We start from the raw sequence: 22805 nt of genomic DNA, 5'->3' as shown, positions 1-22805 counted from the left end.
CTTGGCTGTATGGGGACAGCAATTTCAGTCAATGAGAGCAGCGTGACGGAAAGATTTAAAAATCATCATAGCCATAACTAGCTATAATTATGTATATGGCGTGATAACGTATATTGATCAATGAAATATAAGTTCATTAAAATACGATGATGACGATTTGAATCCAGTTCGAAAAAAAGATGATGCACGGAATGAGGGGCGGTGAAATATTGCTATAGAGTAGTCTAGTGATGTCGATACTGTATCGATATATTGAAATATCGATACTTTTATGTCAATATTTCGATATTTTGTACCGATACTTTGCTCCGCGATATATCGTAATATTAATACTTTTTCGTTTCAATACATGCGGCAAAGTAATTTTAAAAGCTATTTTACTGCATATTTTTTTGCGGGCAATAAAACTCCAAAAAGGTAAGCAATTATGCACAATATTTTAGCATAGTTTTAGCAATTTTGTGCAGAATGGATATTATAAATTTCTTCAGCTGTTAATATAAGCTTTTTTTTCTACAGACATTCCCTTCCCTATACCATCCTATTGGATATACCAGTACGCAATATTTTCCTTTTTACCTTATTTTTCTCATTCCTTGTCATGAAAACTTATTTTTGTTGATATCATTTATTATTTGATATTATTTTATTATAGTGCCAACAAAAAGTAACATTTGGAAATATTTTGTAAAATTAAACACTGGCGGTAAATGCAAAATATGCCAAAAAGAAGTAAAGGGAAGCAATAACACCACAAACATGAGATTCCACTTGGAACGAGCTCATCCCACTTTAAAAATGGGAGTAAATTGTACAAGTGCGAAAAGAAGTGCATTGGTAATATTAATTATGGGACTACACTTATAGTTTATATCATTATAGTCTATTTTTTACTAAAATAAAATAGGTACTCGAAGATGATGACCCATCAAGTAACCCGGATGATCCTGACAGTGCAAATAGTATTGGCACTGCTACTTCCATGTCAACATCTTCTACAACATTATTGTCAGCTTATTATGCATTGGAAGAAACAGAAGGCTCTACAAGTAAACAGCCAAGAATTGATTTAACATTGCGTAATCAAACTTCATTCCAAGGTTAAGTATTTGTTTATTCTGGCTGTATTTTTGGACTCTTATTGTATTGCTTTAGATGTTCATTTACCAGTTGACATTCTATATAATAAAATTAGTCCTTACGATATCAAAATAGCTCAATTTTTTGTCGTTTTGACTTCATTAGAATAAGTTTTATTAATTGGGGTCTTAAAATGTGAAAAATGTTAAATTACAATTTTAAATGGATATAAGTTACTATTTAATAATATCAGTTTAATCTTATTTTAGATGGAGGTAAAAAAGCATTGGAAATAACCAGTAATTTATTGTTCATGATTGCTAAAGATAATATGTCTTTCTCAACGGTGGAAAAGGAAGGTTTTACAACATTTGTAAAAACAATAGCACCTTTGTATAAAATTCCATGCAGAGCAACAATTACTAGATTAATGGAAGAAAAATATCAAGTTTTATCTAGTAATATAAAATCGCTTCTGTCTAATACAAAATATATGTCGTTAACTACTGATATTTGGACAGATCCCCTAAATGTTAAGAGTTTTTTGGGTTTGACAGCTCATTTTATCCATGAAGATAAGCACAAAACTGTGACCATAGGAGTAACAGAACTTTGTGATAGACATAGCTCCAATAATATTCAAATGTGGCTATTAGATGTCACTGAAAAGTGGAAAATTAAACAGGAAAGTGTTGTGACGGTCGTCTGCGATAACGGAGCTAACATAAAAAAGGCTGTCAAGGATGTGTTTGGTGTAAATAAACAGTTGTCTTGTTTTGCACATACTTTAAATTTAATTCCTGCAAAAATCATAGAAAGTGATGATGTGCATGTCATATTTAAGAAAATAAAAGCTATCGTTACATTCTTCAAAAAATCTGTAGCTGCTATGGATAGTTTGAGAGCTGTGTCAAGTTTGAAATTAATACAGTCGATTGATACTCGATGGAACTCTGCACATGACATGATAATTAGATTTATAGAGTTATCAGATAAGATTGCGTCAATTCTTCTAAATTTACCAACAGCTCCAATGATGATAACATCAACAGAATTGCAGACTGCAAAAGAGTTTGTAGACTTATTAAAACCTTTCAAGGATGCAACAAAAATCATTAGTGGAGAATTTTACATGACAGCAAGTAAGTCGTTACCAATAGTGAGTACTTTAAAAGAAACGTTAAGTCAATTAATACCTATTACTGAAGTTGGAAATAAAATGAAGCAATTGTTGTTAGAACAATTTGAATTGAGGTTTCAAAACATTGAAGAAGAAAAAATTTTGGCAATGGCTACAATTCTTGATCCACGGTTTAAATCAATTCATTTCAATAATGAGACAGCATGCTCTAACATTATAAGTGATATAAATATGATATTAAATATTGAAGTTGCAAAAGAAATTGAAAACGTCAATGTGCAAAGTATTAATTTAAATAATACCAGTTTTTGGTCGTATCACGAAGCTTTAATCCATGAAATAAAATCAAAAGAGCGAACTACCTTTAATTCAAGCCAAATGCCTGAAGATTTCAGATTTTACTTAAGCCAGCCTCCTATTGATATTAAGGAATGTCCAATACAATTTTGGAAATCTAATAATTCAAAATTAAGTGAATTAGGACGAAAATATTTGACAGTAGTTGCTTCGTCTGTACCATGTGAACGATTGTTTTCTAAGGCTGGTCGAATTATCACAGAAAGCAGGAATCGTTTAAGCGCAGAACATTTACAACAATTAATATTTTTAGGTTCACTATCTATCCAAGATTGGATGTTTTTGTTGTAATTAAAATATAATTGTCTAAATCACCACTTAATAATTCAGAATCTTTATTTATTGGGTATTTCTGTAGAATAAAAAGAAACAATAAAAGTATTTCTTAATTTTATACAAATTTTCCTTTATTAAATTGCTTGTCACTTATAAATTCATTATTTACAGTTTACTTACAATCAATTAAAATGTATAGACTTCATTACAATAAATATTGTACGTACATACTACATACATAATGGGCGATATTCAAACTATATATGTTACTGTATCGATATATAGAAGTATCGATACTTTTAGTTCGATATATTACCTGTATCAAAATTGTACCTAAAAATACATATCGATACAAAATATCGATACAATTGGATCATATCAGCATCACTATAGAGTACTAACTAAAATTTGCTATAAGTAGTCAGCGCCTGTCGACGATTGTTCTAAGCAAAAATCGTGCAATGTAATTTAGTACCCAGCAATTGCTATAACTTAACACACAGGGTAGGCTAAAACGATTTCATGCATCAACCATATTTGTACCGTGTTTCGTTATTACTACAAGCTAGTACATGTAAGCTGCAAGTACATACAATGCTTGAAACTCTGTGACTTTTATTGCATAAAATATAGATTCTCAGTACTTGCAGTTTAATAGCAACAATTTGAAAAATACGGCCTTGAAGCTTGGATAGGACTCGGTCTTAGCGACTAGCATTCCACCAATGGAAATATTCAAGGTCGAATTTTAATTTTTTTTTTTGTTAATAGAACGGTGACGGTCGCTGGGCGCTGGGCGCTGACTCTATTAAGTATTAATTCTAACCCGATTTGAAACACTCGATGAAATCTCCTCGCCTCTGCCAGCTGCCTATTATAAGCACCATACGTCAAATACAACGATAGAGAAGTGAAAATGTGTAGCCTTATATGTGTACAGAAATACGGAATGCATAGTGAAAAACTGAAAAAATTTAACGATAGACAGCACTGTTAGCAAGTTTTTCACTTTGCTTTTCGCATGGATGAAATTATTGGTCATCGTACTCTATTCATCATCCACGGATGATAAATGAGATGGAGACGTTACATTTAATGTTATACATATACAAATTATTGTGTAATAATGTTGTTCACAAACTATAATAGAATTGTTTCTTGAAAACTTTGCAGTAATAATTACATTTTGTTTTACGATCTAGAGTTCGAAAGTATAATCGTAATACTATACAGGCATCAAACTTTGTGCTCTTATTAAAAATTATAACTTCCATAGGAATAGTTACAATTTTTGTCTCAATATCTATAACGACTTTTTTCCATTTATAACGCGTCATCATTTAAAGAGGAATAACACATAATAAAGAATTTTTTAAATAAACTTTCTGACACGCAGAGTCGTCGCACCTTTAATTTATTTCATCACTTAACTGCATTTGACACATTTATCGTATTTACATAGTTATGTTAAACCAATATCAATTTATACATTTTTATACATCATGTGATGAGGATAGAAGATGTATACTCTCTTGACTCAATGAAAAATAGCAAAACAAACAGAGATAATTGTATCCTAGAAAAATTGGAAATTTCATAAAGACTGGCCTTAGCAGTATTATTAAAATGTTTAAATTCCTTGTTCTATTGGCACCCGAACAAACCCCTCTTAAAAGAGACAAAAAGATGGAAAAGTATTGTATAAAATGCTTTTAGATTTTTAAACCAACTCAAACTAAGCATTTATATATACATTCATACAACAAAAATTAACATAACAAAAACATATTTGTTTAACTAAAGGAAGTTTAGTTTATACTGGGTTAAGCAGTACAAATTGCTTACTATGCCCTCCATAAGCGAAATGTGGCTTTTAATTACTTATATTTGCATATATACAGAATGAAAATCTTTGTTTAATAGAAAACAATGTCATTAATATCGACTATAGTTGCTGTAAAACTGAGGATAATTAAATTGGCACAGCAGACAGAATAGTCTTATTTAAGTAATACATTTGTGCTCTTCAAGTCTTTATCCATAGGGCAATAAAAAATTAATTATCTTAATTTTAAAAGATAGATACTACTAAATATTTTTAAAAAGCAGAAAATAACTGTAAAATTGAAATAGTCCAGTAGCGGAAGCTCATATGTTCTTCGAAGAAATTATACATTGACCAAAATTGGAACTTGCATAAACATTAGCCAAGATTAGTTTTGCATAGTTTGTAATCCCGAGACAATTACATTTAATTAAAGATGCACTTCAGACTATTATGTCATGAATATTGTACTTAAAGCTCAGGATTACTATACGATTAATATCTTATATTTACTTTTGCTATAAAAATCTATCAAATATTCAATCTTGGAAAGTGTTCCAATTCACACTTAGTAGTGCCATAATCACCACAAAAAACTGATAGATCGACAATTAGGCAAGCTAAGCTGCAGTAGTTTATCTTCATGGAAATTGTTAATTTTTTAACCTTTAACCAACATTTACAGTGTGTCCATCACAGCACTTTGTTTTTAATCTTTCTCTGTATTAAAACAGATTAAAGAGCAATCTATCCTGGAGATATTTTATTCTGTTGCAATACTTCTCAGTACATATTTGACGGTGTAAGCAAATGCTGCAAATCCAATGATAACAATTAGGTTTGTTAGTGCGCTATGCAACGGACTTTGATCTCTCTGTAATTGATCCCGAATCAAAGAAGAAACTTCTGCTGCAGTCGAATGATGCCTAGCTTGTTTTTCAAGCTCTTTTCTACGTTCAAGCTCTGCTTTAATAACCTGTAAAACATAATCTATACATTACTTTGTTTCCTTTATAATGAGACAAACATATAGTAAAATAAATAAAAATTAAATTTACCTCTACAGTTTCTGGAAAAAGTTCACAAAACAGTTTATCTTTTAAATTATATTCTAAGCTTTGTGCAGCAAATTGCTTTTTCTGAAAGTCAGTTGTGTTAATACTACCCAAAGTTGGACTTTTTTCAAGCTAGAAGAAATCATTTTATATAAATTAAATATGTTATAAAAGAAAATGAGAAAAATAATTAATTTTATTTTCAACTTACCATAAAACTAAGAAGCCCTGTCAATATAGTAGATACACTCCATGCTGGATTCCATGTATCAGGATGAAAATCCGAGATAGACAAACAAAGTCTGGTGTTAACTTTAAATCTTCCGTTTGGAGTAATCATGTAAATACTAGGAGGCTGGAAAGGAAACTCTCCTGGAAATACAAGCTTTCCATGATAAAATCCACCTTCGTAAGGAGTCTTTTCTGGACCTTTTACCACATAATGCCTATATAAAAAAAATAACTTTTATACATACTGCTACACAAGTGAAATAAAAATGTTTTCCTAGCTACAAATTTTAACAAATAAGCATTAAGCTCCAAAGCTAATATATACAATAACTCACCATTCCAAAATGTTTGAAGGTGTTGGTTCTGCTAGCACATAAGGAACTGGATCCTTTTTTAAACGTAAATAGTCTTGTTTCAATCTAGGCACTGCACTGTCTGACATTCTGTTTCTTCTTGACATCTTTGTGGTATATTTTTGATAATACTTTAGGAGAATGTACGACTTCTTAGCAATTTAAATTTATTAAATAATTTCCAGCAAAATTTATATTTCAGATTTAAATTTTTACTTGACCAAACTATGTAAGATACAAGAAACATACAAAAATCTTTTTATACTATTGTTGGATGAGTCTCTGATGACTTTACTGGAAGGGGTTGACAAGAGCAGTAAATTGTAGAAAAAATATTCCAAAATGGAGAGAGAGATGGAAGAAATGAAATTTCATATAGTTCCTAATAAAAAGATGTTACCATTTCACGAAATTTGTTGTAATAAAATCTTATAGTTGAAATCTTTTTTATGCGCGGATACAGATTCTCAGACTTACTTCATTAAAAGCAGGTTATACTAGAATGTTTTGTAAAGAGAAGAAAGAAAGGTCAAATAATTGTTATTTAAGAAAAACAATTTTTTTTAAATGATGTCAAATTCAATAAAAATTGAAGAGTTTGACAATGTTGTGATGAGATATGTGTGAATATCGTTAAAACTGACAGCACCGTTTCTGCGACAGAAAACATATGACTGAAATAACCTAGCGCCTAGTATTCATCACATCCACCAGATCACCTTGGGTGCATTCCAAGGTTGCCAAGTGTAGTACTTTCGGTACTACCGTAGTACCCAAAAGCGACATATCCTATAGCGTAGTACTATTTTGGGTACTACGCTATAGTCGCTGCTGATACTACTGGTCGGCGGAAATACGTCAGAGGGTAGAGACTGTAGAGGGACCGCAATATAGATATTTCTAATTACTAATTTCAAAATACATAATGCATGGTCCGTGAGCCAAGACAAATGTTAGTATATACATACCACAAGTTATAAAGTAATATAAAGAAATAAAGTGACAGTTTTAATCTTACTGACAGCTGATGTACTGATGGTATAAGTGAATAAATAAAGTGACGAAATTTGTAAAATGTACATAAAAATAATTTTTAAAAGTATATAAAGGACTGAACATTTTAGATAAGTATAACAATAAATTTTATAATATAAAATGTAAGATATAAATATTTTGTGGTACTTTGTGGGATTTTATTTCAGATTAAATTATAGTAATGTGTTTACTATGTCACTGTGCTGAGGATGGAGCTATGCAGATTTTCAAAATTAAAATAAAGGAATAGACTAAACATAATGTGGTTATTGTGTCATCGTTGAGATTCAAACTATGTTAATTGAGACGGATAATAAAATAAACGAGTGAAAAACTGGGTAAATACAATAATAAATAAAGAAGCTGACAAATTAGATATATAATATAAAATGTAAGATATTTTATAGTACTTTCTGGGATTTTATTTTAGATTAAATTATAGTAATGTGTTTACTATGTCACTACTGAGGATGGAGCTATGTGGATTGAACATTAAAATGAAAGGAATAGATTCACCATATTATGGTTACTGTGTCATCGCTGAGGATCAAACTATGTTAATTGAGATGAATATTAAAATAAACAAGTCAACACATTGGGTAAATACGATACAAATAAAGAAGCTGACAGATTACATTTGTAATTTCAAATGTAAGATTTTATATAGTACGTTTTGGGATTTTGTTTCAGATTAAATTATTGTAAAGTGTTTACTATGTCAATGCTGAGAATGGAGCTATGTGGATTGAACATTAAAACAAAAGGAATAGATTCACCATAATGTTGTTTCTGTGTCATCGCTGATGAGGATCAAACTGTGTTAATTGAGACAGACATTAAAATAAATGAGTCAGCATTTTGGGTAAATACAATAATAAATAAAGAAAATGACAGAATAAATATATAATATAAAATGTAAGATGTTTTATAGTACTTTGTGGGATTTTGTTTCAGATTAAATTATAGTAATGTACGTGTGTTTACTGTATCACTGCTGAGGATGAAGCTATGTGGATCGAACATTAAAAGAAAAGAATAGATTGACCATAATGTGGTTACTGTGTCATCGCTGAGGATCAAACTGTGATAATTGAGATGAATATTAAAATAAAGAAGCTGACAGATTAGATATATAATATAACATGTTAGATATTTTACAGTACTTTGTGGGATTTTATTTAAAGTTAATATATGTAAAATAAAATTTTTGTTTTCTTTTTACAATTGTATCTATATTAATTACTATATGTTGCAATCTCTTAAAATTAAGCCTCTGCTTTTATTAGCAAACTAATAGTTCCACACGGCAGTGATGCCAGAATCAAGCTTTTAGCAACAAAAATGAAGATAAGCGCTAGCCAGCAGGAGTATAGAAAATTTAAAGGGAAGCGGTACAAACACAACTATGCCTGGAGAGCATAGGTGTGATTTGGACTTCAGGCAACATTGGCTTTAGAAGAAGAGCGACTACCGCTAACCGTGACATTTTTACGTGTTATCCGTGTGAAGTGGTGCTGCGTTTACCTAAAAACTCAAAGCAAATAAAAATGCTTTTCCTAAATTGATTTGTAATATTGATAAAATCGTCAAATGTAGCCATTAATTAATTAGATTTGGTAATAAATACAGAAAATGCGTTTTATTATAACAAATGAGTTGAGGTAAAATAAACTCAATGTTTTTATATTAATCTGTTAACAAATGCATTTTTTTATTTATTATTGAGTCCAATAAATTAATGGTTATTAAAAAAAAAATTCCTTGTAATGAAAAAAAAAATGAAAAAATTCTAAACTTCACCAAGACTCGAACACGAGCCCACCGCATGACAAACGACAACCTTACCACCTGCGCTACAGCGCTCACTTGATGTACCAAGAGCAAAACAGCCTTTTAAAGACTGACTACAATTCTTTCACTAACTCGTCATAAACGATCAAGAATTAGCTGCAATAATAAATACATTTATCTCCATAGCATTATTGCACTAAATTTATTATGTTTTTAATTTGAAGCATACATTTTACATGAAGATACGATACTTTAAGGATGTTCATGCAATACTTTAAATACAAAACTATTCATATGCTGGTTTATCATAGTTATTCGACTACATATAACAAATATTATAATATTACTTAATTAATTTATGATAGTTGAGCATATGAGTAGTTTTGTATATAGAGTACTGAATGGTTTTAAATTATCATATCTTCATGCAAAATGTATGCTTCAAATTAAAAACAATAAATTTAGTACAATAATGCTATGTAGATAAATGTATTTATTATTACAGCTAATTCTTGATCGTTTATGACGAGTTAGTGAAAGAATTGTAGTCAGTCTTTAAAAGGCTGTTTTGCTCTTGGTACATCAAGTGAGCGCTGTAGCGCAGGCGGTAAGGTTGCCGTTTGTCATGCGGTGGGCTCGTGTTCGAGTCTTGGTGAAGTTTAAAATTTTTTCATTTTTTTTTCATTACAAGGAATTTTTTTTTTAATAACCATTAATTTATTGGACTCAATAATAAATAAAAAAATGCATTTATTAACAGATTAATATAAAAACATTGAGTTTATTTTACCTCAACTCATTTGTTATAATAAAACGCATTTGTTGTATTTATTACCAAATCTAATTAATTAATGGCTACATTTGACCATTTTATCAAAATTAAAAATCAATTTAGGAAAAGCATTTTTATTTTATTTATTCACTTATACCATAAGTACATCAGCTGTCAGATAGATCAAAGCTGTCACTACTCCTTATTTCTTTATTACACTTTATTTTTCCGTATAAAAAACATTTGTCTTCGTTCACGCCGTTCACGGTGACAGGCTGTGAATATAATATATATAATTTTTGATATATTACGTTCTGCATTTAAGATGGCTACTGACGTATTTCCGCTGGCAGTATACTTTGTGCAGTCTGCATTCCTTATATCAAAATTCACTTACTATAGAGCGTAGTACTATTCAAGATGGCGGACTTGGCAACCTTGGTACATACTACCGTAGTACCCAAAAGCGACATATCCTATAGCGTAGTACTATTTTGGGTACTACGCTATAGTCGCTGCTGATACTACTGGTCGGCGGAAATACGTCAGAGGGTAGAGACTGTAGAGGGACCGCAATATAGATATTTCTAATTACTAATTTCAAAATACATAATGCATGGTCCGTGAGCCAAGACAAATGTTAGTATATACATACCACAAGTTATAAAGTAATATAAAGAAATAAAGTGACAGTTTTAATCTTACTGACAGCTGATGTACTGATGGTATAAGTGAATAAATAAAGTGACGAAATTTGTAAAATGTACATAAAAATAATTTTTAAAAGTATATAAAGGACTGAACATTTTAGATAAGTATAACAATAAATTTTATAATATAAAATGTAAGATATAAATATTTTGTGGTACTTTGTGGGATTTTATTTCAGATTAAATTATAGTAATGTGTTTACTATGTCACTGTGCTGAGGATGGAGCTATGCAGATTTTCAAAATTAAAATAAAGGAATAGACTAAACATAATGTGGTTATTGTGTCATCGTTGAGATTCAAACTATGTTAATTGAGACGGATAATAAAATAAACGAGTGAAAAACTGGGTAAATACAATAATAAATAAAGAAGCTGACAAATTAGATATATAATATAAAATGTAAGATATTTTATAGTACTTTCTGGGATTTTATTTTAGATTAAATTATAGTAATGTGTTTACTATGTCACTACTGAGGATGGAGCTATGTGGATTGAACATTAAAATGAAAGGAATAGATTCACCATATTATGGTTACTGTGTCATCGCTGAGGATCAAACTATGTTAATTGAGATGAATATTAAAATAAACAAGTCAACACATTGGGTAAATACGATACAAATAAAGAAGCTGACAGATTACATTTGTAATTTCAAATGTAAGATTTTATATAGTACGTTTTGGGATTTTGTTTCAGATTAAATTATTGTAAAGTGTTTACTATGTCAATGCTGAGAATGGAGCTATGTGGATTGAACATTAAAACAAAAGGAATAGATTCACCATAATGTTGTTTCTGTGTCATCGCTGATGAGGATCAAACTGTGTTAATTGAGACAGACATTAAAATAAATGAGTCAGCATTTTGGGTAAATACAATAATAAATAAAGAAAATGACAGAATAAATATATAATATAAAATGTAAGATGTTTTATAGTACTTTGTGGGATTTTGTTTCAGATTAAATTATAGTAATGTACGTGTGTTTACTGTATCACTGCTGAGGATGAAGCTATGTGGATCGAACATTAAAAGAAAAGAATAGATTGACCATAATGTGGTTACTGTGTCATCGCTGAGGATCAAACTGTGATAATTGAGATGAATATTAAAATAAAGAAGCTGACAGATTAGATATATAATATAACATGTTAGATATTTTACAGTACTTTGTGGGATTTTATTTAAAGTTAATATATGTAAAATAAAATTTTTGTTTTCTTTTTACAATTGTATCTATATTAATTACTATATGTTGCAATCTCTTAAAATTAAGCCTCTGCTTTTATTAGCAAACTAATAGTTCCACACGGCAGTGATGCCAGAATCAAGCTTTTAGCAACAAAAATGAAGATAAGCGCTAGCCAGCAGGAGTATAGAAAATTTAAAGGGAAGCGGTACAAACACAACTATGCCTGGAGAGCATAGGTGTGATTTGGACTTCAGGCAACATTGGCTTTAGAAGAAGAGCGACTACCGCTAACCGTGACATTTTTACGTGTTATCCGTGTGAAGTGGTGCTGCGTTTACCTAAAAACTCAAAGCAAATAAAAATGCTTTTCCTAAATTGATTTGTAATATTGATAAAATCGTCAAATGTAGCCATTAATTAATTAGATTTGGTAATAAATACAGAAAATGCGTTTTATTATAACAAATGAGTTGAGGTAAAATAAACTCAATGTTTTTATATTAATCTGTTAACAAATGCATTTTTTTATTTATTATTGAGTCCAATAAATTAATGGTTATTAAAAAAAAAATTCCTTGTAATGAAAAAAAAAATGAAAAAATTCTAAACTTCACCAAGACTCGAACACGAGCCCACCGCATGACAAACGACAACCTTACCACCTGCGCTACAGCGCTCACTTGATGTACCAAGAGCAAAACAGCCTTTTAAAGACTGACTACAATTCTTTCACTAACTCGTCATAAACGATCAAGAATTAGCTGCAATAATAAATACATTTATCTCCATAGCATTATTGCACTAAATTTATTATGTTTTTAATTTGAAGCATACATTTTACATGAAGATACGATACTTTAAGGATGTTCATGCAATACTTTAAATACAAAACTATTCATATGCTGGTTTATCATAGTTATTCGACTACATATAACAAATATTATAATATTACTTAATTAATTTATGATAGTTGAGCATATGAGTAGTTTTGTATATAGAGTACTGAATGGTTTTAAATTATCATATCTTCATGCAAAATGTATGCTTCAAATTAAAAACAATAAATTTAGTACAATAATGCTATGTAGATAAATGTATTTATTATTACAGCTAATTCTTGATCGTTTATGACGAGTTAGTGAAAGAATTGTAGTCAGTCTTTAAAAGGCTGTTTTGCTCTTGGTACATCAAGTGAGCGCTGTAGCGCAGGCGGTAAGGTTGCCGTTTGTCATGCGGTGGGCTCGTGTTCGAGTCTTGGTGAAGTTTAAAATTTTTTCATTTTTTTTTCATTACAAGGAATTTTTTTTTTAATAACCATTAATTTATTGGACTCAATAATAAATAAAAAAATGCATTTATTAACAGATTAATATAAAAACATTGAGTTTATTTTACCTCAACTCATTTGTTATAATAAAACGCATTTGTTGTATTTATTACCAAATCTAATTAATTAATGGCTACATTTGACCATTTTATCAAAATTAAAAATCAATTTAGGAAAAGCATTTTTATTTTATTTATTCACTTATACCATAAGTACATCAGCTGTCAGATAGATCAAAGCTGTCACTACTCCTTATTTCTTTATTACACTTTATTTTTCCGTATAAAAAACATTTGTCTTCGTTCACGCCGTTCACGGTGACAGGCTGTGAATATAATATATATAATTTTTGATATATTACGTTCTGCATTTAAGATGGCTACTGACGTATTTCCGCTGGCAGTATACTTTGTGCAGTCTGCATTCCTTATATCAAAATTCACTTACTATAGAGCGTAGTACTATTCAAGATGGCGGACTTGGCAACCTTGGTACTACCGTAGTACCCAAAAGCGACATATCCTATAGCGTAGTACTATTTTGGGTACTACGCTATAGTCGCTGCTGATACTACTGGTCGGCGGAAATACGTCAGAGGGTAGAGACTGTAGAGGGACCGCAATATAGATATTTCTAATTACTAATTTCAAAATACATAATGCATGGTCCGTGAGCCAAGACAAATGTTAGTATTATTGTATCGTACATACATACCGCAAGTTATAAAGTAATATAAAGAAATAAAGTGACAGTTTTAATCTTACTGACAGCTGATATACTGATGGTATAAGTGAATAAATAAAGTGACGAAATTTGTAAAATGTACATAAAAATAATTTTTAAAAGTATATAAAGGACTGAACATTTTAGATAAGTATAACAATAAATTTTTTAATATAAAATGTAAGATATAAATATTTTGTGGTACTTTGTGGGATTTTATTTCAGATTAAACTATAGTAATGTGTTTACTATGTCACTGTGCTGAGGATGGAGCTATGCGGATTTTCAAAATTAAAATAAAGGAATAGACTAAACATAATGTGGTTATTGTGTCATCGTTGAGATTCAAACTATGTTAATTGAGACGGATAATAAAATAAATGAGTGAAAAAACTGGGTAAATACAATAATAAATAAAGAAGCTGACAAATTAGATATATAATATAAAATGTAAGATATTTTATAGTACTTTCTGGGATTTTATTTCAGATTAAATTATAGTAATGTGTTTACTATGTCACTACTGAGGATGGAGCTATGTGGATTGAACATTAAAATGAAAGGAATAGATTCACCATATTATGGTTACTGTGTCATCGCTGAGGATCAAACTGTGTTAATTGAGATGAATATTAAAATAAACAAGTCAACACATTGGGTAAATACGATACAAATAAAGAAGCTGACAGATTACATTTGTAATTTCTAATGTAAGATTTTATATTGTACTTTTTGGGATTTTGTTTCAGATTAAATTATTGTAAAGTGTTTACTATGTCAATGCTGAGAAAGGAGCTATGTGGATTGAACATTAAAACAAAAGGAATAGATTCACCATAATGTTGTTTCTGTGTCATCGCTGATGAGGATCAAACTGTGTTAATTGAGACAGACATTAAAATAAATGAGTCAGCAATTTGGGTAAATACAATAATAAATAAAGAAAATGACAGAATAGATATATAATATAAAATGTAAGATGTTTTATAGTACTTTGTGGGATTTTGTTTCAGATTAAATTATAGTAATGTACGTGTGTTTACTGTATCACTGCTGAAGATGAAGCTATGTGGATCGAACATTAAAAAAAAAGAATAGATTCACCATAATGTGGTTACTGTGTCATCGCTGAGGATCAAACTGTGATAATTGAGATGAATATTAAAATAAAGAAGCTGACAGATTAGATATATAATATAACATGTTAGATATTTTACAGTACTTTGTTGGATTTTATTTAAAGTTAATATATGTAAAATAAAATTTTTGTTTTCTTTTTACAATTGTATCTATATTAATTACTATATGTTGCAATCTCTTAAAATTAAGCCTCTGCTTTTATTAGCAAACTAATAGTTCCACACGGCAGTGATGCCAGAATCAAGCTTTTAGCAACAAAAATGAAGATAAGCGCTAGCCAGCAGCAGTATAGAAAATTTAAAGGGAAGCGGCACAAACACAACTATGCCTGGAAAGCATAGGTGTGATTTGGACTTCAGGCAACATTGGCTTTAGAAGAAGAGCAACTACCGCTAACCGTGACATTTTTACGTGTTATCCGTGTGAAGTGGTGCTGCGTTTACCTAAAAAGTCAAAGCAAATAAAAATGCTTTTCCTAAATTGATTTGTAATATTGATAAAATGGTCAAATGTAGCCATTAATTAATTAGATTTGGTAATAAATACAGAAAATGCGTTTTATTATAACAAATGAGTTGAGGTAAAATAAACTCAATGTTTTTATATTAATCTGTTAACAAATGCATTTTTTTATTTATTATTGAGTCCAATAAATTAATGGTTATTAAAAAAAAAATTCCTTGTAATGAAAAAAAAAATGAAAAAATTTTAAACTTCACCAAGACTCGAACACGAGCCCACCGCATGACAAACGACAACCTTACCACCTGCGCTACAGCGCTCACTTGATGTACCAAAAGCAAAACAGCCTTTTAAAGACTGACTACAATTCTTTCACTAACTCGTCATAAACGATCAAGAATTAGCTGCAATAATAAATACATTTATCTCCACAGCATTATTGCACTAAATTTATTATGTTTTTAATTTGAAGCATACATTTTACATGAAGATACGATACTTTAAGGATGTTCATGCAATACTTTAAATACAAAACTATTCATATGCTGGTTTATCATAGTTATTCGACTACATATAACAAATATTATAATATTACTTAATTAATTTATGATAGTTGAGCATATGAATAGTTTTGTATATAGAGTACTGAATGGTTTTAAATTATCATATCTTCATGCAAAATGTATGCTTCAAATTAAAAACAATAAATTTAGTACAATAATGCTATGTAGATAAATGTATTTATTATTACAGCTAATTCTTGATCGTTTATGACGAGTTAGTGAAAGAATTGTAGTCAGTCTTTAAAAGGCTGTTTTGCTCTTGGTACATCAAGTGAGCGCTGTAGCGCAGGCGGTAAGGTTGCCGTTTGTCATGCGGTGGGCTCGTGTTCGAGTCTTGGTGAAGTTTAAAATTTTTTCATTTTTTTTTCATTACAAGAAATTTTTTTTTTAATAACCATTAATTTATTGGACTCAATAATAAATAAAAAAATGCATTTATTAACAGATTAATATAAAAACATTGAGTTTATTTTACCTCAACTCATTTGTTATAATAAAACGCATTTGTTGTATTTATTACCAAATCTAATTAATTAATGGCTACATTTGACCATTTTATCAAAATTAAAAATCAATTTAGGAAAAGCATTTTTATTTTATTTATTCACTTATACCATAAGTACATCAGCTGTCAGATAGATCAAAGCTGTCACTACTCCTTATTTCTTTATTACACTTTATTTTTCCGTATAAAAAACATTTGTCTTCGTTCACGCCGTTCACGGTGACAGGCTGTGAATATAATATATATAATTTTTGATATATTACGTTCTGCATTTAAGATGGCTACTGACGTATTTCCACTGGCAGTATACTTTGTGCAGTCTGCATTCCTTATATCAAAATTCACTTACTATAGAGCGTAGTACTATTCAAGATGGCGGACTTGGCAACCTTGGTGCATTCCAATATCACGCATGAAGCGCATAGAAAGTACAGTTTATGTCACATTTATTATAGAATTTAAGTGCTTACTGCGCGCTTGCTATAAAAACAGTTGAACAGGGTGGGCAAGCACACGATGTCAAAAGTCCCTATACTATAGTCATGCATGTGTGAGTGAATTTTCACACTGCGCCTGACTGCGCCCGGTGTGCGACGTGCGTTCACTTGGTGCATCGGTGCATGCTAATTGCCGCTGCATACAACCCAGACAACAGTTGCGGAGCTGTTGAGAAATTCTTTTTAAACTTTTACCTTTATTGGATAATATTCTAGGATCTAAGAATAATAGCCGATAACATACATCGCTCCCTCAACAGTTGATTGGGCTGATGTGGGCTGATGCACCCACTGTGCGCTTTCCATTTGGCTTCACATCGACAAATTTTAAAGAGACACCCAGAGACACTGCAACGTTCGCCGTCATTAACACGTTTCATTAAAAGTGCATTTTGTATGATATAATTAAAACCTTGTTCGCGCGTTGCTTGCATTTTTTAATTTCTACCTCAACTCTGAAACCAGGTTGGGATAACCCTTAAAAAATCTATAGTATATGTGACGTATCTTATAGGCTTCAAGATGAATTAGGCTTGTCGTGTCTGTGAATTCCAGCGTTGGAATGGTGACTGTTGATTGGATATCCGCATCGTTATAACCAATCAGCTAACAACGCTCAGGTTAGTCCAGTTCCATCAAGCAATTCAGCACAATTAGCACGTGTGAAAGCAACTGTAATATACAGGGTTTTTCTCTAACTCCGTCATACATATGTATGATATATGTCACATACACTATTACATTATGAGCGTTTTGGGCCTTAATTGGAACGCGCCTAAATTGTGCAGCCGCTTTTAAGGCCATCAGCTGTCAGTGTAATCTCTGACCCTTTTATCTCAGCCCTGCTCAGCCCCAAGTAGCATTTCTCGTAATAAAAAAATTATGTACTTCGCAAATTTGTTAATTTAAAAAAAAAATAAAAATGCGTCCACAAAAATTTAAAATCCCATATGATTCAGGGAAGTAAGTGATACAATGTTCAGTATTTAATGTGCTCCTAACCAATGTCGTGATTACTTTTAGATAGTACAATTTTAATTTCATTGATTAATTTAAAACATTTAAAATGTATTTTTTTCTAGGTTTATAGACACTGATAAGAAAGTAGTTATTGTATCAGTGTTCGGTAAGTCTGAATATCGTGCAAAGGGATGTAAAACAGATATGCTGAGCTCTATTCTTCAAGTAGACCTGCTGGACAATCCAAAGATTGACTATCAGAATATGGTAAATTTAATTCTTGTAGAGTAATTCATCGCGAAATATCCTAAAAGAAATAAATTTTTAGTTTGAATAAATTTTTATTTCAGTGCGAGATTGAGGGCTACTATAATGCTAATGAAAAGACTGTATATTTACACTTAAAAGGATGCTTGGATGCATATTCCCTTATAAACACATATAATAAATTTACTTCAAAGCAAGAATGTAAAGATTTTCTTAGTGTGTGGGCACATATGAAAGATAGATATGCAAGAGCTTTGTTGGTTCTTTTTCATATATCACATGTTATAATACTTACTCATCCAACTCATAATTTTGACTATAATTACATTCATTTATTTTGTGCCATGGATATAGTTCGGTAAAAAAACTTAACATAAGTTTTCTCAATTAGTAATAGTATTATTATAGATTCTTAGATATTATTTTTTCAAGATAGACAAAAAATTTCTGGCCAATTATCAAATGTATTAAATTCTATTGAGGGATTACCTAAAGACTGGATATCAAATGTCCGTCCTTGTTCTCCAAGAGTATTATTTTATTTTGAGACATGTCCTACAATATTTCAAGAAATAGAAGGAGAGGCAAATATTAAGAAATTGGAGCATTCTTTAGAAGATCAAATTTATCATGTATTAAGAAAAAATCGTATTGTCACTAATATAAGGTAAATAAAAGGTAAAAAGTGTTCCTTTATTAAAAAAATTGTATTCTAGCAAATTTTCATTTTCAGTACAAACTCTTTGTTTGCAATACCAGCCAATCAAGAATTTGTATATGTAAATACTGGAAGTACTGAATATAGAGACATGTTTGGATACATGACTAGAAATTTAATCCAAAGTTGTAAAATTAGCTCGGGAGGTGCTACATCAAGAAGTCTTGCAAGCTTAAACTGTTATTTACACAATGATGATATTGATGCTGGTAAAATCTTAAAGAATTCTTGAAAAGGTACAGATTCTTATACCTAATTTGAAAAAAAATTTCAGATGCTAGATCGTTTAAATCATTTCTACAGCAACATATTAATCTTGCCTTTGCCAAAGGCTTTGATGATAATGTTGGTAGACACACAGCACCTGCTTATTTCGAAGTAAGTAAATCAATAGGTTTTGAATAAAGTATTTTAAAACACTAGATCAATTTATAAAAACTAGGGTAAACAAATTTTTTCTAGATACCAACATTATCATTATTTTTTGAAGTAACAAATAAAGTATATGATTACTTTATGCACAGCACTGACAAGGAATTAAACACTTTACATAATTTGCTAGACACTGATGTTAAATTTAGTAAAAGTAGATGTAGCAAAGTACTACCAAGAGCTTTACAAGCTTATCAAGAAAATCTACCACAGCATTATACAAGGTATATTTGTTTTATGAAAAATATTTGAAAGTTATATTATACCAATGTTCTTTGTATTTAGAGCTTACCACGAGTCTAAATTAGCTCATGCAATAATAGTCTTTGAAATGCATGCTCGTGGACCCCTGTTTGAAGAGTTCAGTAAAAAGTTACAAGTTGAATGTGACAAACATTGGAAAGCTGGAAGGCAAATGTGTGAAGTCTTATCTTTAACTGGAAATCCATGTACAAATCCTATTCATAAAGGTGGTAGTGAAGGAGCAGGGGGTGGTGAACAATGTGAAAACAGAAACGATGATAAGTAAGATTTCAAGCACACACACGAATAAGAGAAAAATATTTATTTCCAATAAGTTAAATTGTTTTTTTATTTTTAGTGACCTGCCATTAATGGAACATTGTAGTGGAGTTCGATATATTTGTGCATGTAATTGTGGTAGATGTCAAGGGCCTCGTAAAGATCCCTTTAACTTGAAACAAGCAAACTATGATTATTTTCAAATGCTGGCAAAGCAGTGTGGATGTGTTCAATTAGAAAGTTTGCAATTCCCTGTGTTCCAGCCTAGTACACATAATTTTAGACCAGCTCAATTATTTTCAACGACTAAGCGCAAAGATTCGTTCAGTAGAGACTTGTCTGTACCTCAAGGTCAAACTGAAGCATGCAGTTTGGAGGTTGAATCTCTAAATGGTAAAAAATAAAAATTATTATTTTCTCTTTTTATACAAATATGTTAAGCACAAATAATATATAGAATTTGATTGTAAAGATGACATAACAGCTTATGGCAGTGGTGGTCAATCTCCACCCAACAGTGATACAAATGAAGAAATGCCAATATTAAGTAACAAAGCTAGTCTAACTCCAACCGATGTTGACAAAGTAGTTATTCAAGTATCAGAAAGCGATGCGGACACATCAAAAGGTTTTCAAAATTGACACTTATTAGTTATATATTAGATTTAGACCATAATCATATTAAAATATTATTTTAGAAAAATCATTGATTAGACAGCCATCAACAACAGAATATTTACCAGGTATGTTACACACTGAATCACCAGCAGGATTGCTTCCACAATTTTCTAGTTGGTCCTTGATATGCCTTGGACCAAGCAGCCTTTATTCACATAATGTAGGATTACAACATCAAGCAGGCTTCTTGTCAAATTCCGCATTTCTTTTACCCTGGGACGTCACTGTCAGGTAAAATCTTTTAAGCAAATACATTTTTATAAAATCATAAAATACTGTTTTTAAATATTTTATAGATTAGAGCATCAGAAAGAGCGCGGCTCTCTTTGGCCTATGGTTGGAGATCAAAATATACATAGCTATTGTTCTAGAGGGAAAAATTTTCCAAATTTAAATAACATGCGTGGCAGAAAAGCTAAAAGTGGAAAAGAATTTGTAGTAAAGATATTTGTGGGGGTGGAATATGAGTGTCCTCGTGGACACAGATTTATGGCAGCTGCACCTGATAAAATTTTTAAACTAGCTGGGAATGACATTGTAAAGGATACTGGAAACAAAGTAACATCTAGTACAGCTGACATGCCTTTGTACTTTCCTTGTCCCTGCAGGCAAACTAAACCTTTAATTGCTCAATTAATGAGAATTCACGTAGTAACACCTAAAGCACCAGTTCACGTTACGTTAAATCCTCGTGTTCAACCAGGACCACCTCCATGTCCAATTTTTGTCACTGGCTGTGAAGAACCAATTAAACTGTCCCAAAGTGCATATTGGATTCTAAGATTACCGTATCCTTTGAATTTTAAATTATTGAGTTTTCTGTCATTTTATCACTTGCAATAATAATCATAATGTTATCTATATTTCTTAATATAAATTTAGATATGTATATATGGGGGATAAAGGCCCCTATTTACCACCAAAAGAACCTGTACCTGCATCTCATGGACGTTTACTAGCAGGAATGTATGGTATCAGTGAAGTTGTACCAGAGAAAAAGTAAAGAAAAACATTCTGTAGTAAAAGACTTAATTCAATTTAACTATTTCAATGACCAACTGTATAGAATTTTATCTCAGCTATTTAACAAAAGGAAAATGATATTAAAAAATGTTTTTACTACAATTTATACCTTTCACAAGTGAATTATGGAATTTACTACATTTTTCTTAGAGTTTATAATTCTATATGTAAATAAAGCAATATGTAAGTACATACTTTGTATAATAGCGTATCCTCACAAAAGTCACTTGAAAAAAAACGGCAAGTAATTAATAAGCTAGTAATCTTTAGCAATAAAATTGCTTTAACTGGAATCAGATAATTTCGACTAGTAATTGATTTTATTGTTATAAGAAATATTTAACAAATAGAGAAAAGTAAGTAAAATACAAATACGCTTGCTTTAATAAAGAAATATCTCAAATTTCTCATTTAGAAGAAAAAGCAATCAAAACTAAAAGCTTCTAGCCGTGTCTATACTTTATAAGATTAAATAAATTATCCAAATATTAATTTACAGACTATAATATGTTATATATGAAATATAGCTGAAATCACATTTTTCATTATATATCAAGCGTGAGTTGCAATTTTTACGTATACCTTTAGATATTAATGATAAACAGTCAATTTATCGATCATTTTTCTTGCAAGCTTTCCTTTACCACCGAATTTTTATTCTTTTTTTTACATTTCCTTAGTCGGCTGCCCATTCGTTTCTGCACATGATCGACGCATTCTTTTTTATTTATTGTAGTTTCCGTATAAGGAGCTACAGTTATAATGCCTTTGTATGTTTTAGAATCTCCATCACCAATATAGTTAAAACACTTAAACATTATGTTTTTCTTGCGAGCGTTTGAAGATTTCAACAATTCCATCAACTTTCATTTTCTCTGCAAATCCTTCATGACTTGCTGAAAATAAAATTTTATTTTTGTTGTACCATTCTTTATACATCTCAGTATTCATTTTAGATTATTTCCAAAATTCACATTGTTTGCACTAACTGCTGTTATCTTGAACTCTCTTAAAAATTGTTGTTTATATAAATTAATAAGAAATTTTATAAGATGAAGGAAACACAAAAGAACTGATACAAAATCATTTATTTTAAGAATTTATTAAATTAATAATTATTGATCGCTTCTTTTCTGCTTCTATAAATACATCTTCGCATTTAAT

General features: G+C 30.4%; 3 protein-coding genes and 1 long non-coding RNA gene across 4 annotated transcripts; 3 read left to right on the top strand and 1 right to left on the bottom strand.

The window, feature by feature from the left end:
• Window positions 1–230: 230 nt before the first annotated feature.
• LOC136773805 (E3 SUMO-protein ligase ZBED1-like) lies at window positions 231–2950 on the top strand. The gene is made up of 4 exons (XM_066727717.1): window positions 231–417; window positions 656–837; window positions 908–1100; window positions 1350–2950. The coding sequence occupies exons 1-4, from the start codon at window positions 231–233 to the stop codon at window positions 2867–2869; spliced, it is 2082 nt and encodes a 693-aa protein (XP_066583814.1). The 3' UTR covers window positions 2870–2950.
• Window positions 2951–4251: 1301 nt separating this feature from the next.
• LOC136773455 (ubiquitin-conjugating enzyme E2 J2-like) lies at window positions 4252–7039 on the bottom strand. Its single transcript, XM_066727150.1, has 4 exons — window positions 6301–7039; window positions 5946–6180; window positions 5738–5866; window positions 4252–5655 (listed from the first exon to the last, which is right to left on the bottom strand). Exons 1-4 carry the CDS (start codon window positions 6423–6425, stop codon window positions 5443–5445), a joined length of 702 nt encoding a protein of 233 aa, XP_066583247.1. The 5' UTR covers window positions 6426–7039; the 3' UTR covers window positions 4252–5442.
• A 7113-nt stretch (window positions 7040–14152) lies between these two features.
• Window positions 14153–14774, top strand: LOC136773852 (uncharacterized). The gene is made up of 3 exons (XR_010822673.1): window positions 14153–14271; window positions 14364–14532; window positions 14624–14774. It is a non-coding gene; the product is annotated as an uncharacterized lncRNA (long non-coding RNA).
• Window positions 14775–17855: 3081 nt separating this feature from the next.
• LOC136773381 (nonsense-mediated mRNA decay factor SMG8-like) lies at window positions 17856–22537 on the top strand. The gene is made up of 13 exons (XM_066727023.1): window positions 17856–18004; window positions 18124–18268; window positions 18352–18626; window positions 18705–18935; window positions 19002–19195; window positions 19261–19364; window positions 19449–19642; window positions 19704–19943; window positions 20020–20333; window positions 20413–20568; window positions 20639–20849; window positions 20915–21406; window positions 21501–22537. Exons 1-13 carry the CDS (start codon window positions 17964–17966, stop codon window positions 21619–21621), a joined length of 2718 nt encoding a protein of 905 aa, XP_066583120.1. The 5' UTR covers window positions 17856–17963; the 3' UTR covers window positions 21622–22537.
• Window positions 22538–22805: the final 268 nt, after the last annotated feature.

The sequence above is a fragment of the Prorops nasuta genome, unplaced genomic scaffold (assembly GCF_024137725.1).
Source record: "Prorops nasuta isolate Cenicafe-Biocafe unplaced genomic scaffold, Cenicafe_Pnas_1.2 PNAS00005, whole genome shotgun sequence".
NCBI lineage: Eukaryota > Metazoa > Arthropoda > Insecta > Hymenoptera > Bethylidae > Prorops > Prorops nasuta.
Note: the sequence above shows the minus strand (reverse complement) of the source record. Positions and strands in the feature narration are given on the sequence as shown.

Excerpts from the sequence above, each read along its gene's own strand:
- LOC136773805 (XM_066727717.1), top strand. The coding sequence starts at position 231 with ATGTCGATACTGTATCGATATATTGAAATATCGATACTTTTATGTCAA. Across the intron at positions 418-655 it reads GGCAATAAAACTCCAAAAAG|TGCCAACAAAAAGTAACATT; the intron begins GTAAGCAATTAT and ends ATTTTATTATAG. Across the intron at positions 1,101-1,349 it reads TAATCAAACTTCATTCCAAG|ATGGAGGTAAAAAAGCATTG; the intron begins GTTAAGTATTTG and ends ATCTTATTTTAG.
- LOC136773381 (XM_066727023.1), top strand. The coding sequence starts at position 17,964 with ATGCGTCCACAAAAATTTAAAATCCCATATGATTCAGGGAA. Across the intron at positions 20,334-20,412 it reads GGAGGTTGAATCTCTAAATG|ATGACATAACAGCTTATGGC; the intron begins GTAAAAAATAAA and ends TTGATTGTAAAG. Across the intron at positions 20,569-20,638 it reads CGATGCGGACACATCAAAAG|AAAAATCATTGATTAGACAG; the intron begins GTTTTCAAAATT and ends ATATTATTTTAG.
- LOC136773455 (XM_066727150.1), bottom strand. The coding sequence starts at position 6,425 with ATGTCAAGAAGAAACAGAATGTCAGACAGTGCAGTGCCTAGATTGAAA. Across the intron at positions 6,181-6,300 it reads CCTTCAAACATTTTGGAATG|GCATTATGTGGTAAAAGGTC; the intron begins GTGAGTTATTGT and ends TTTTTTATATAG. Across the intron at positions 5,867-5,945 it reads CAGGGCTTCTTAGTTTTATG|CTTGAAAAAAGTCCAACTTT; the intron begins GTAAGTTGAAAA and ends GATTTCTTCTAG.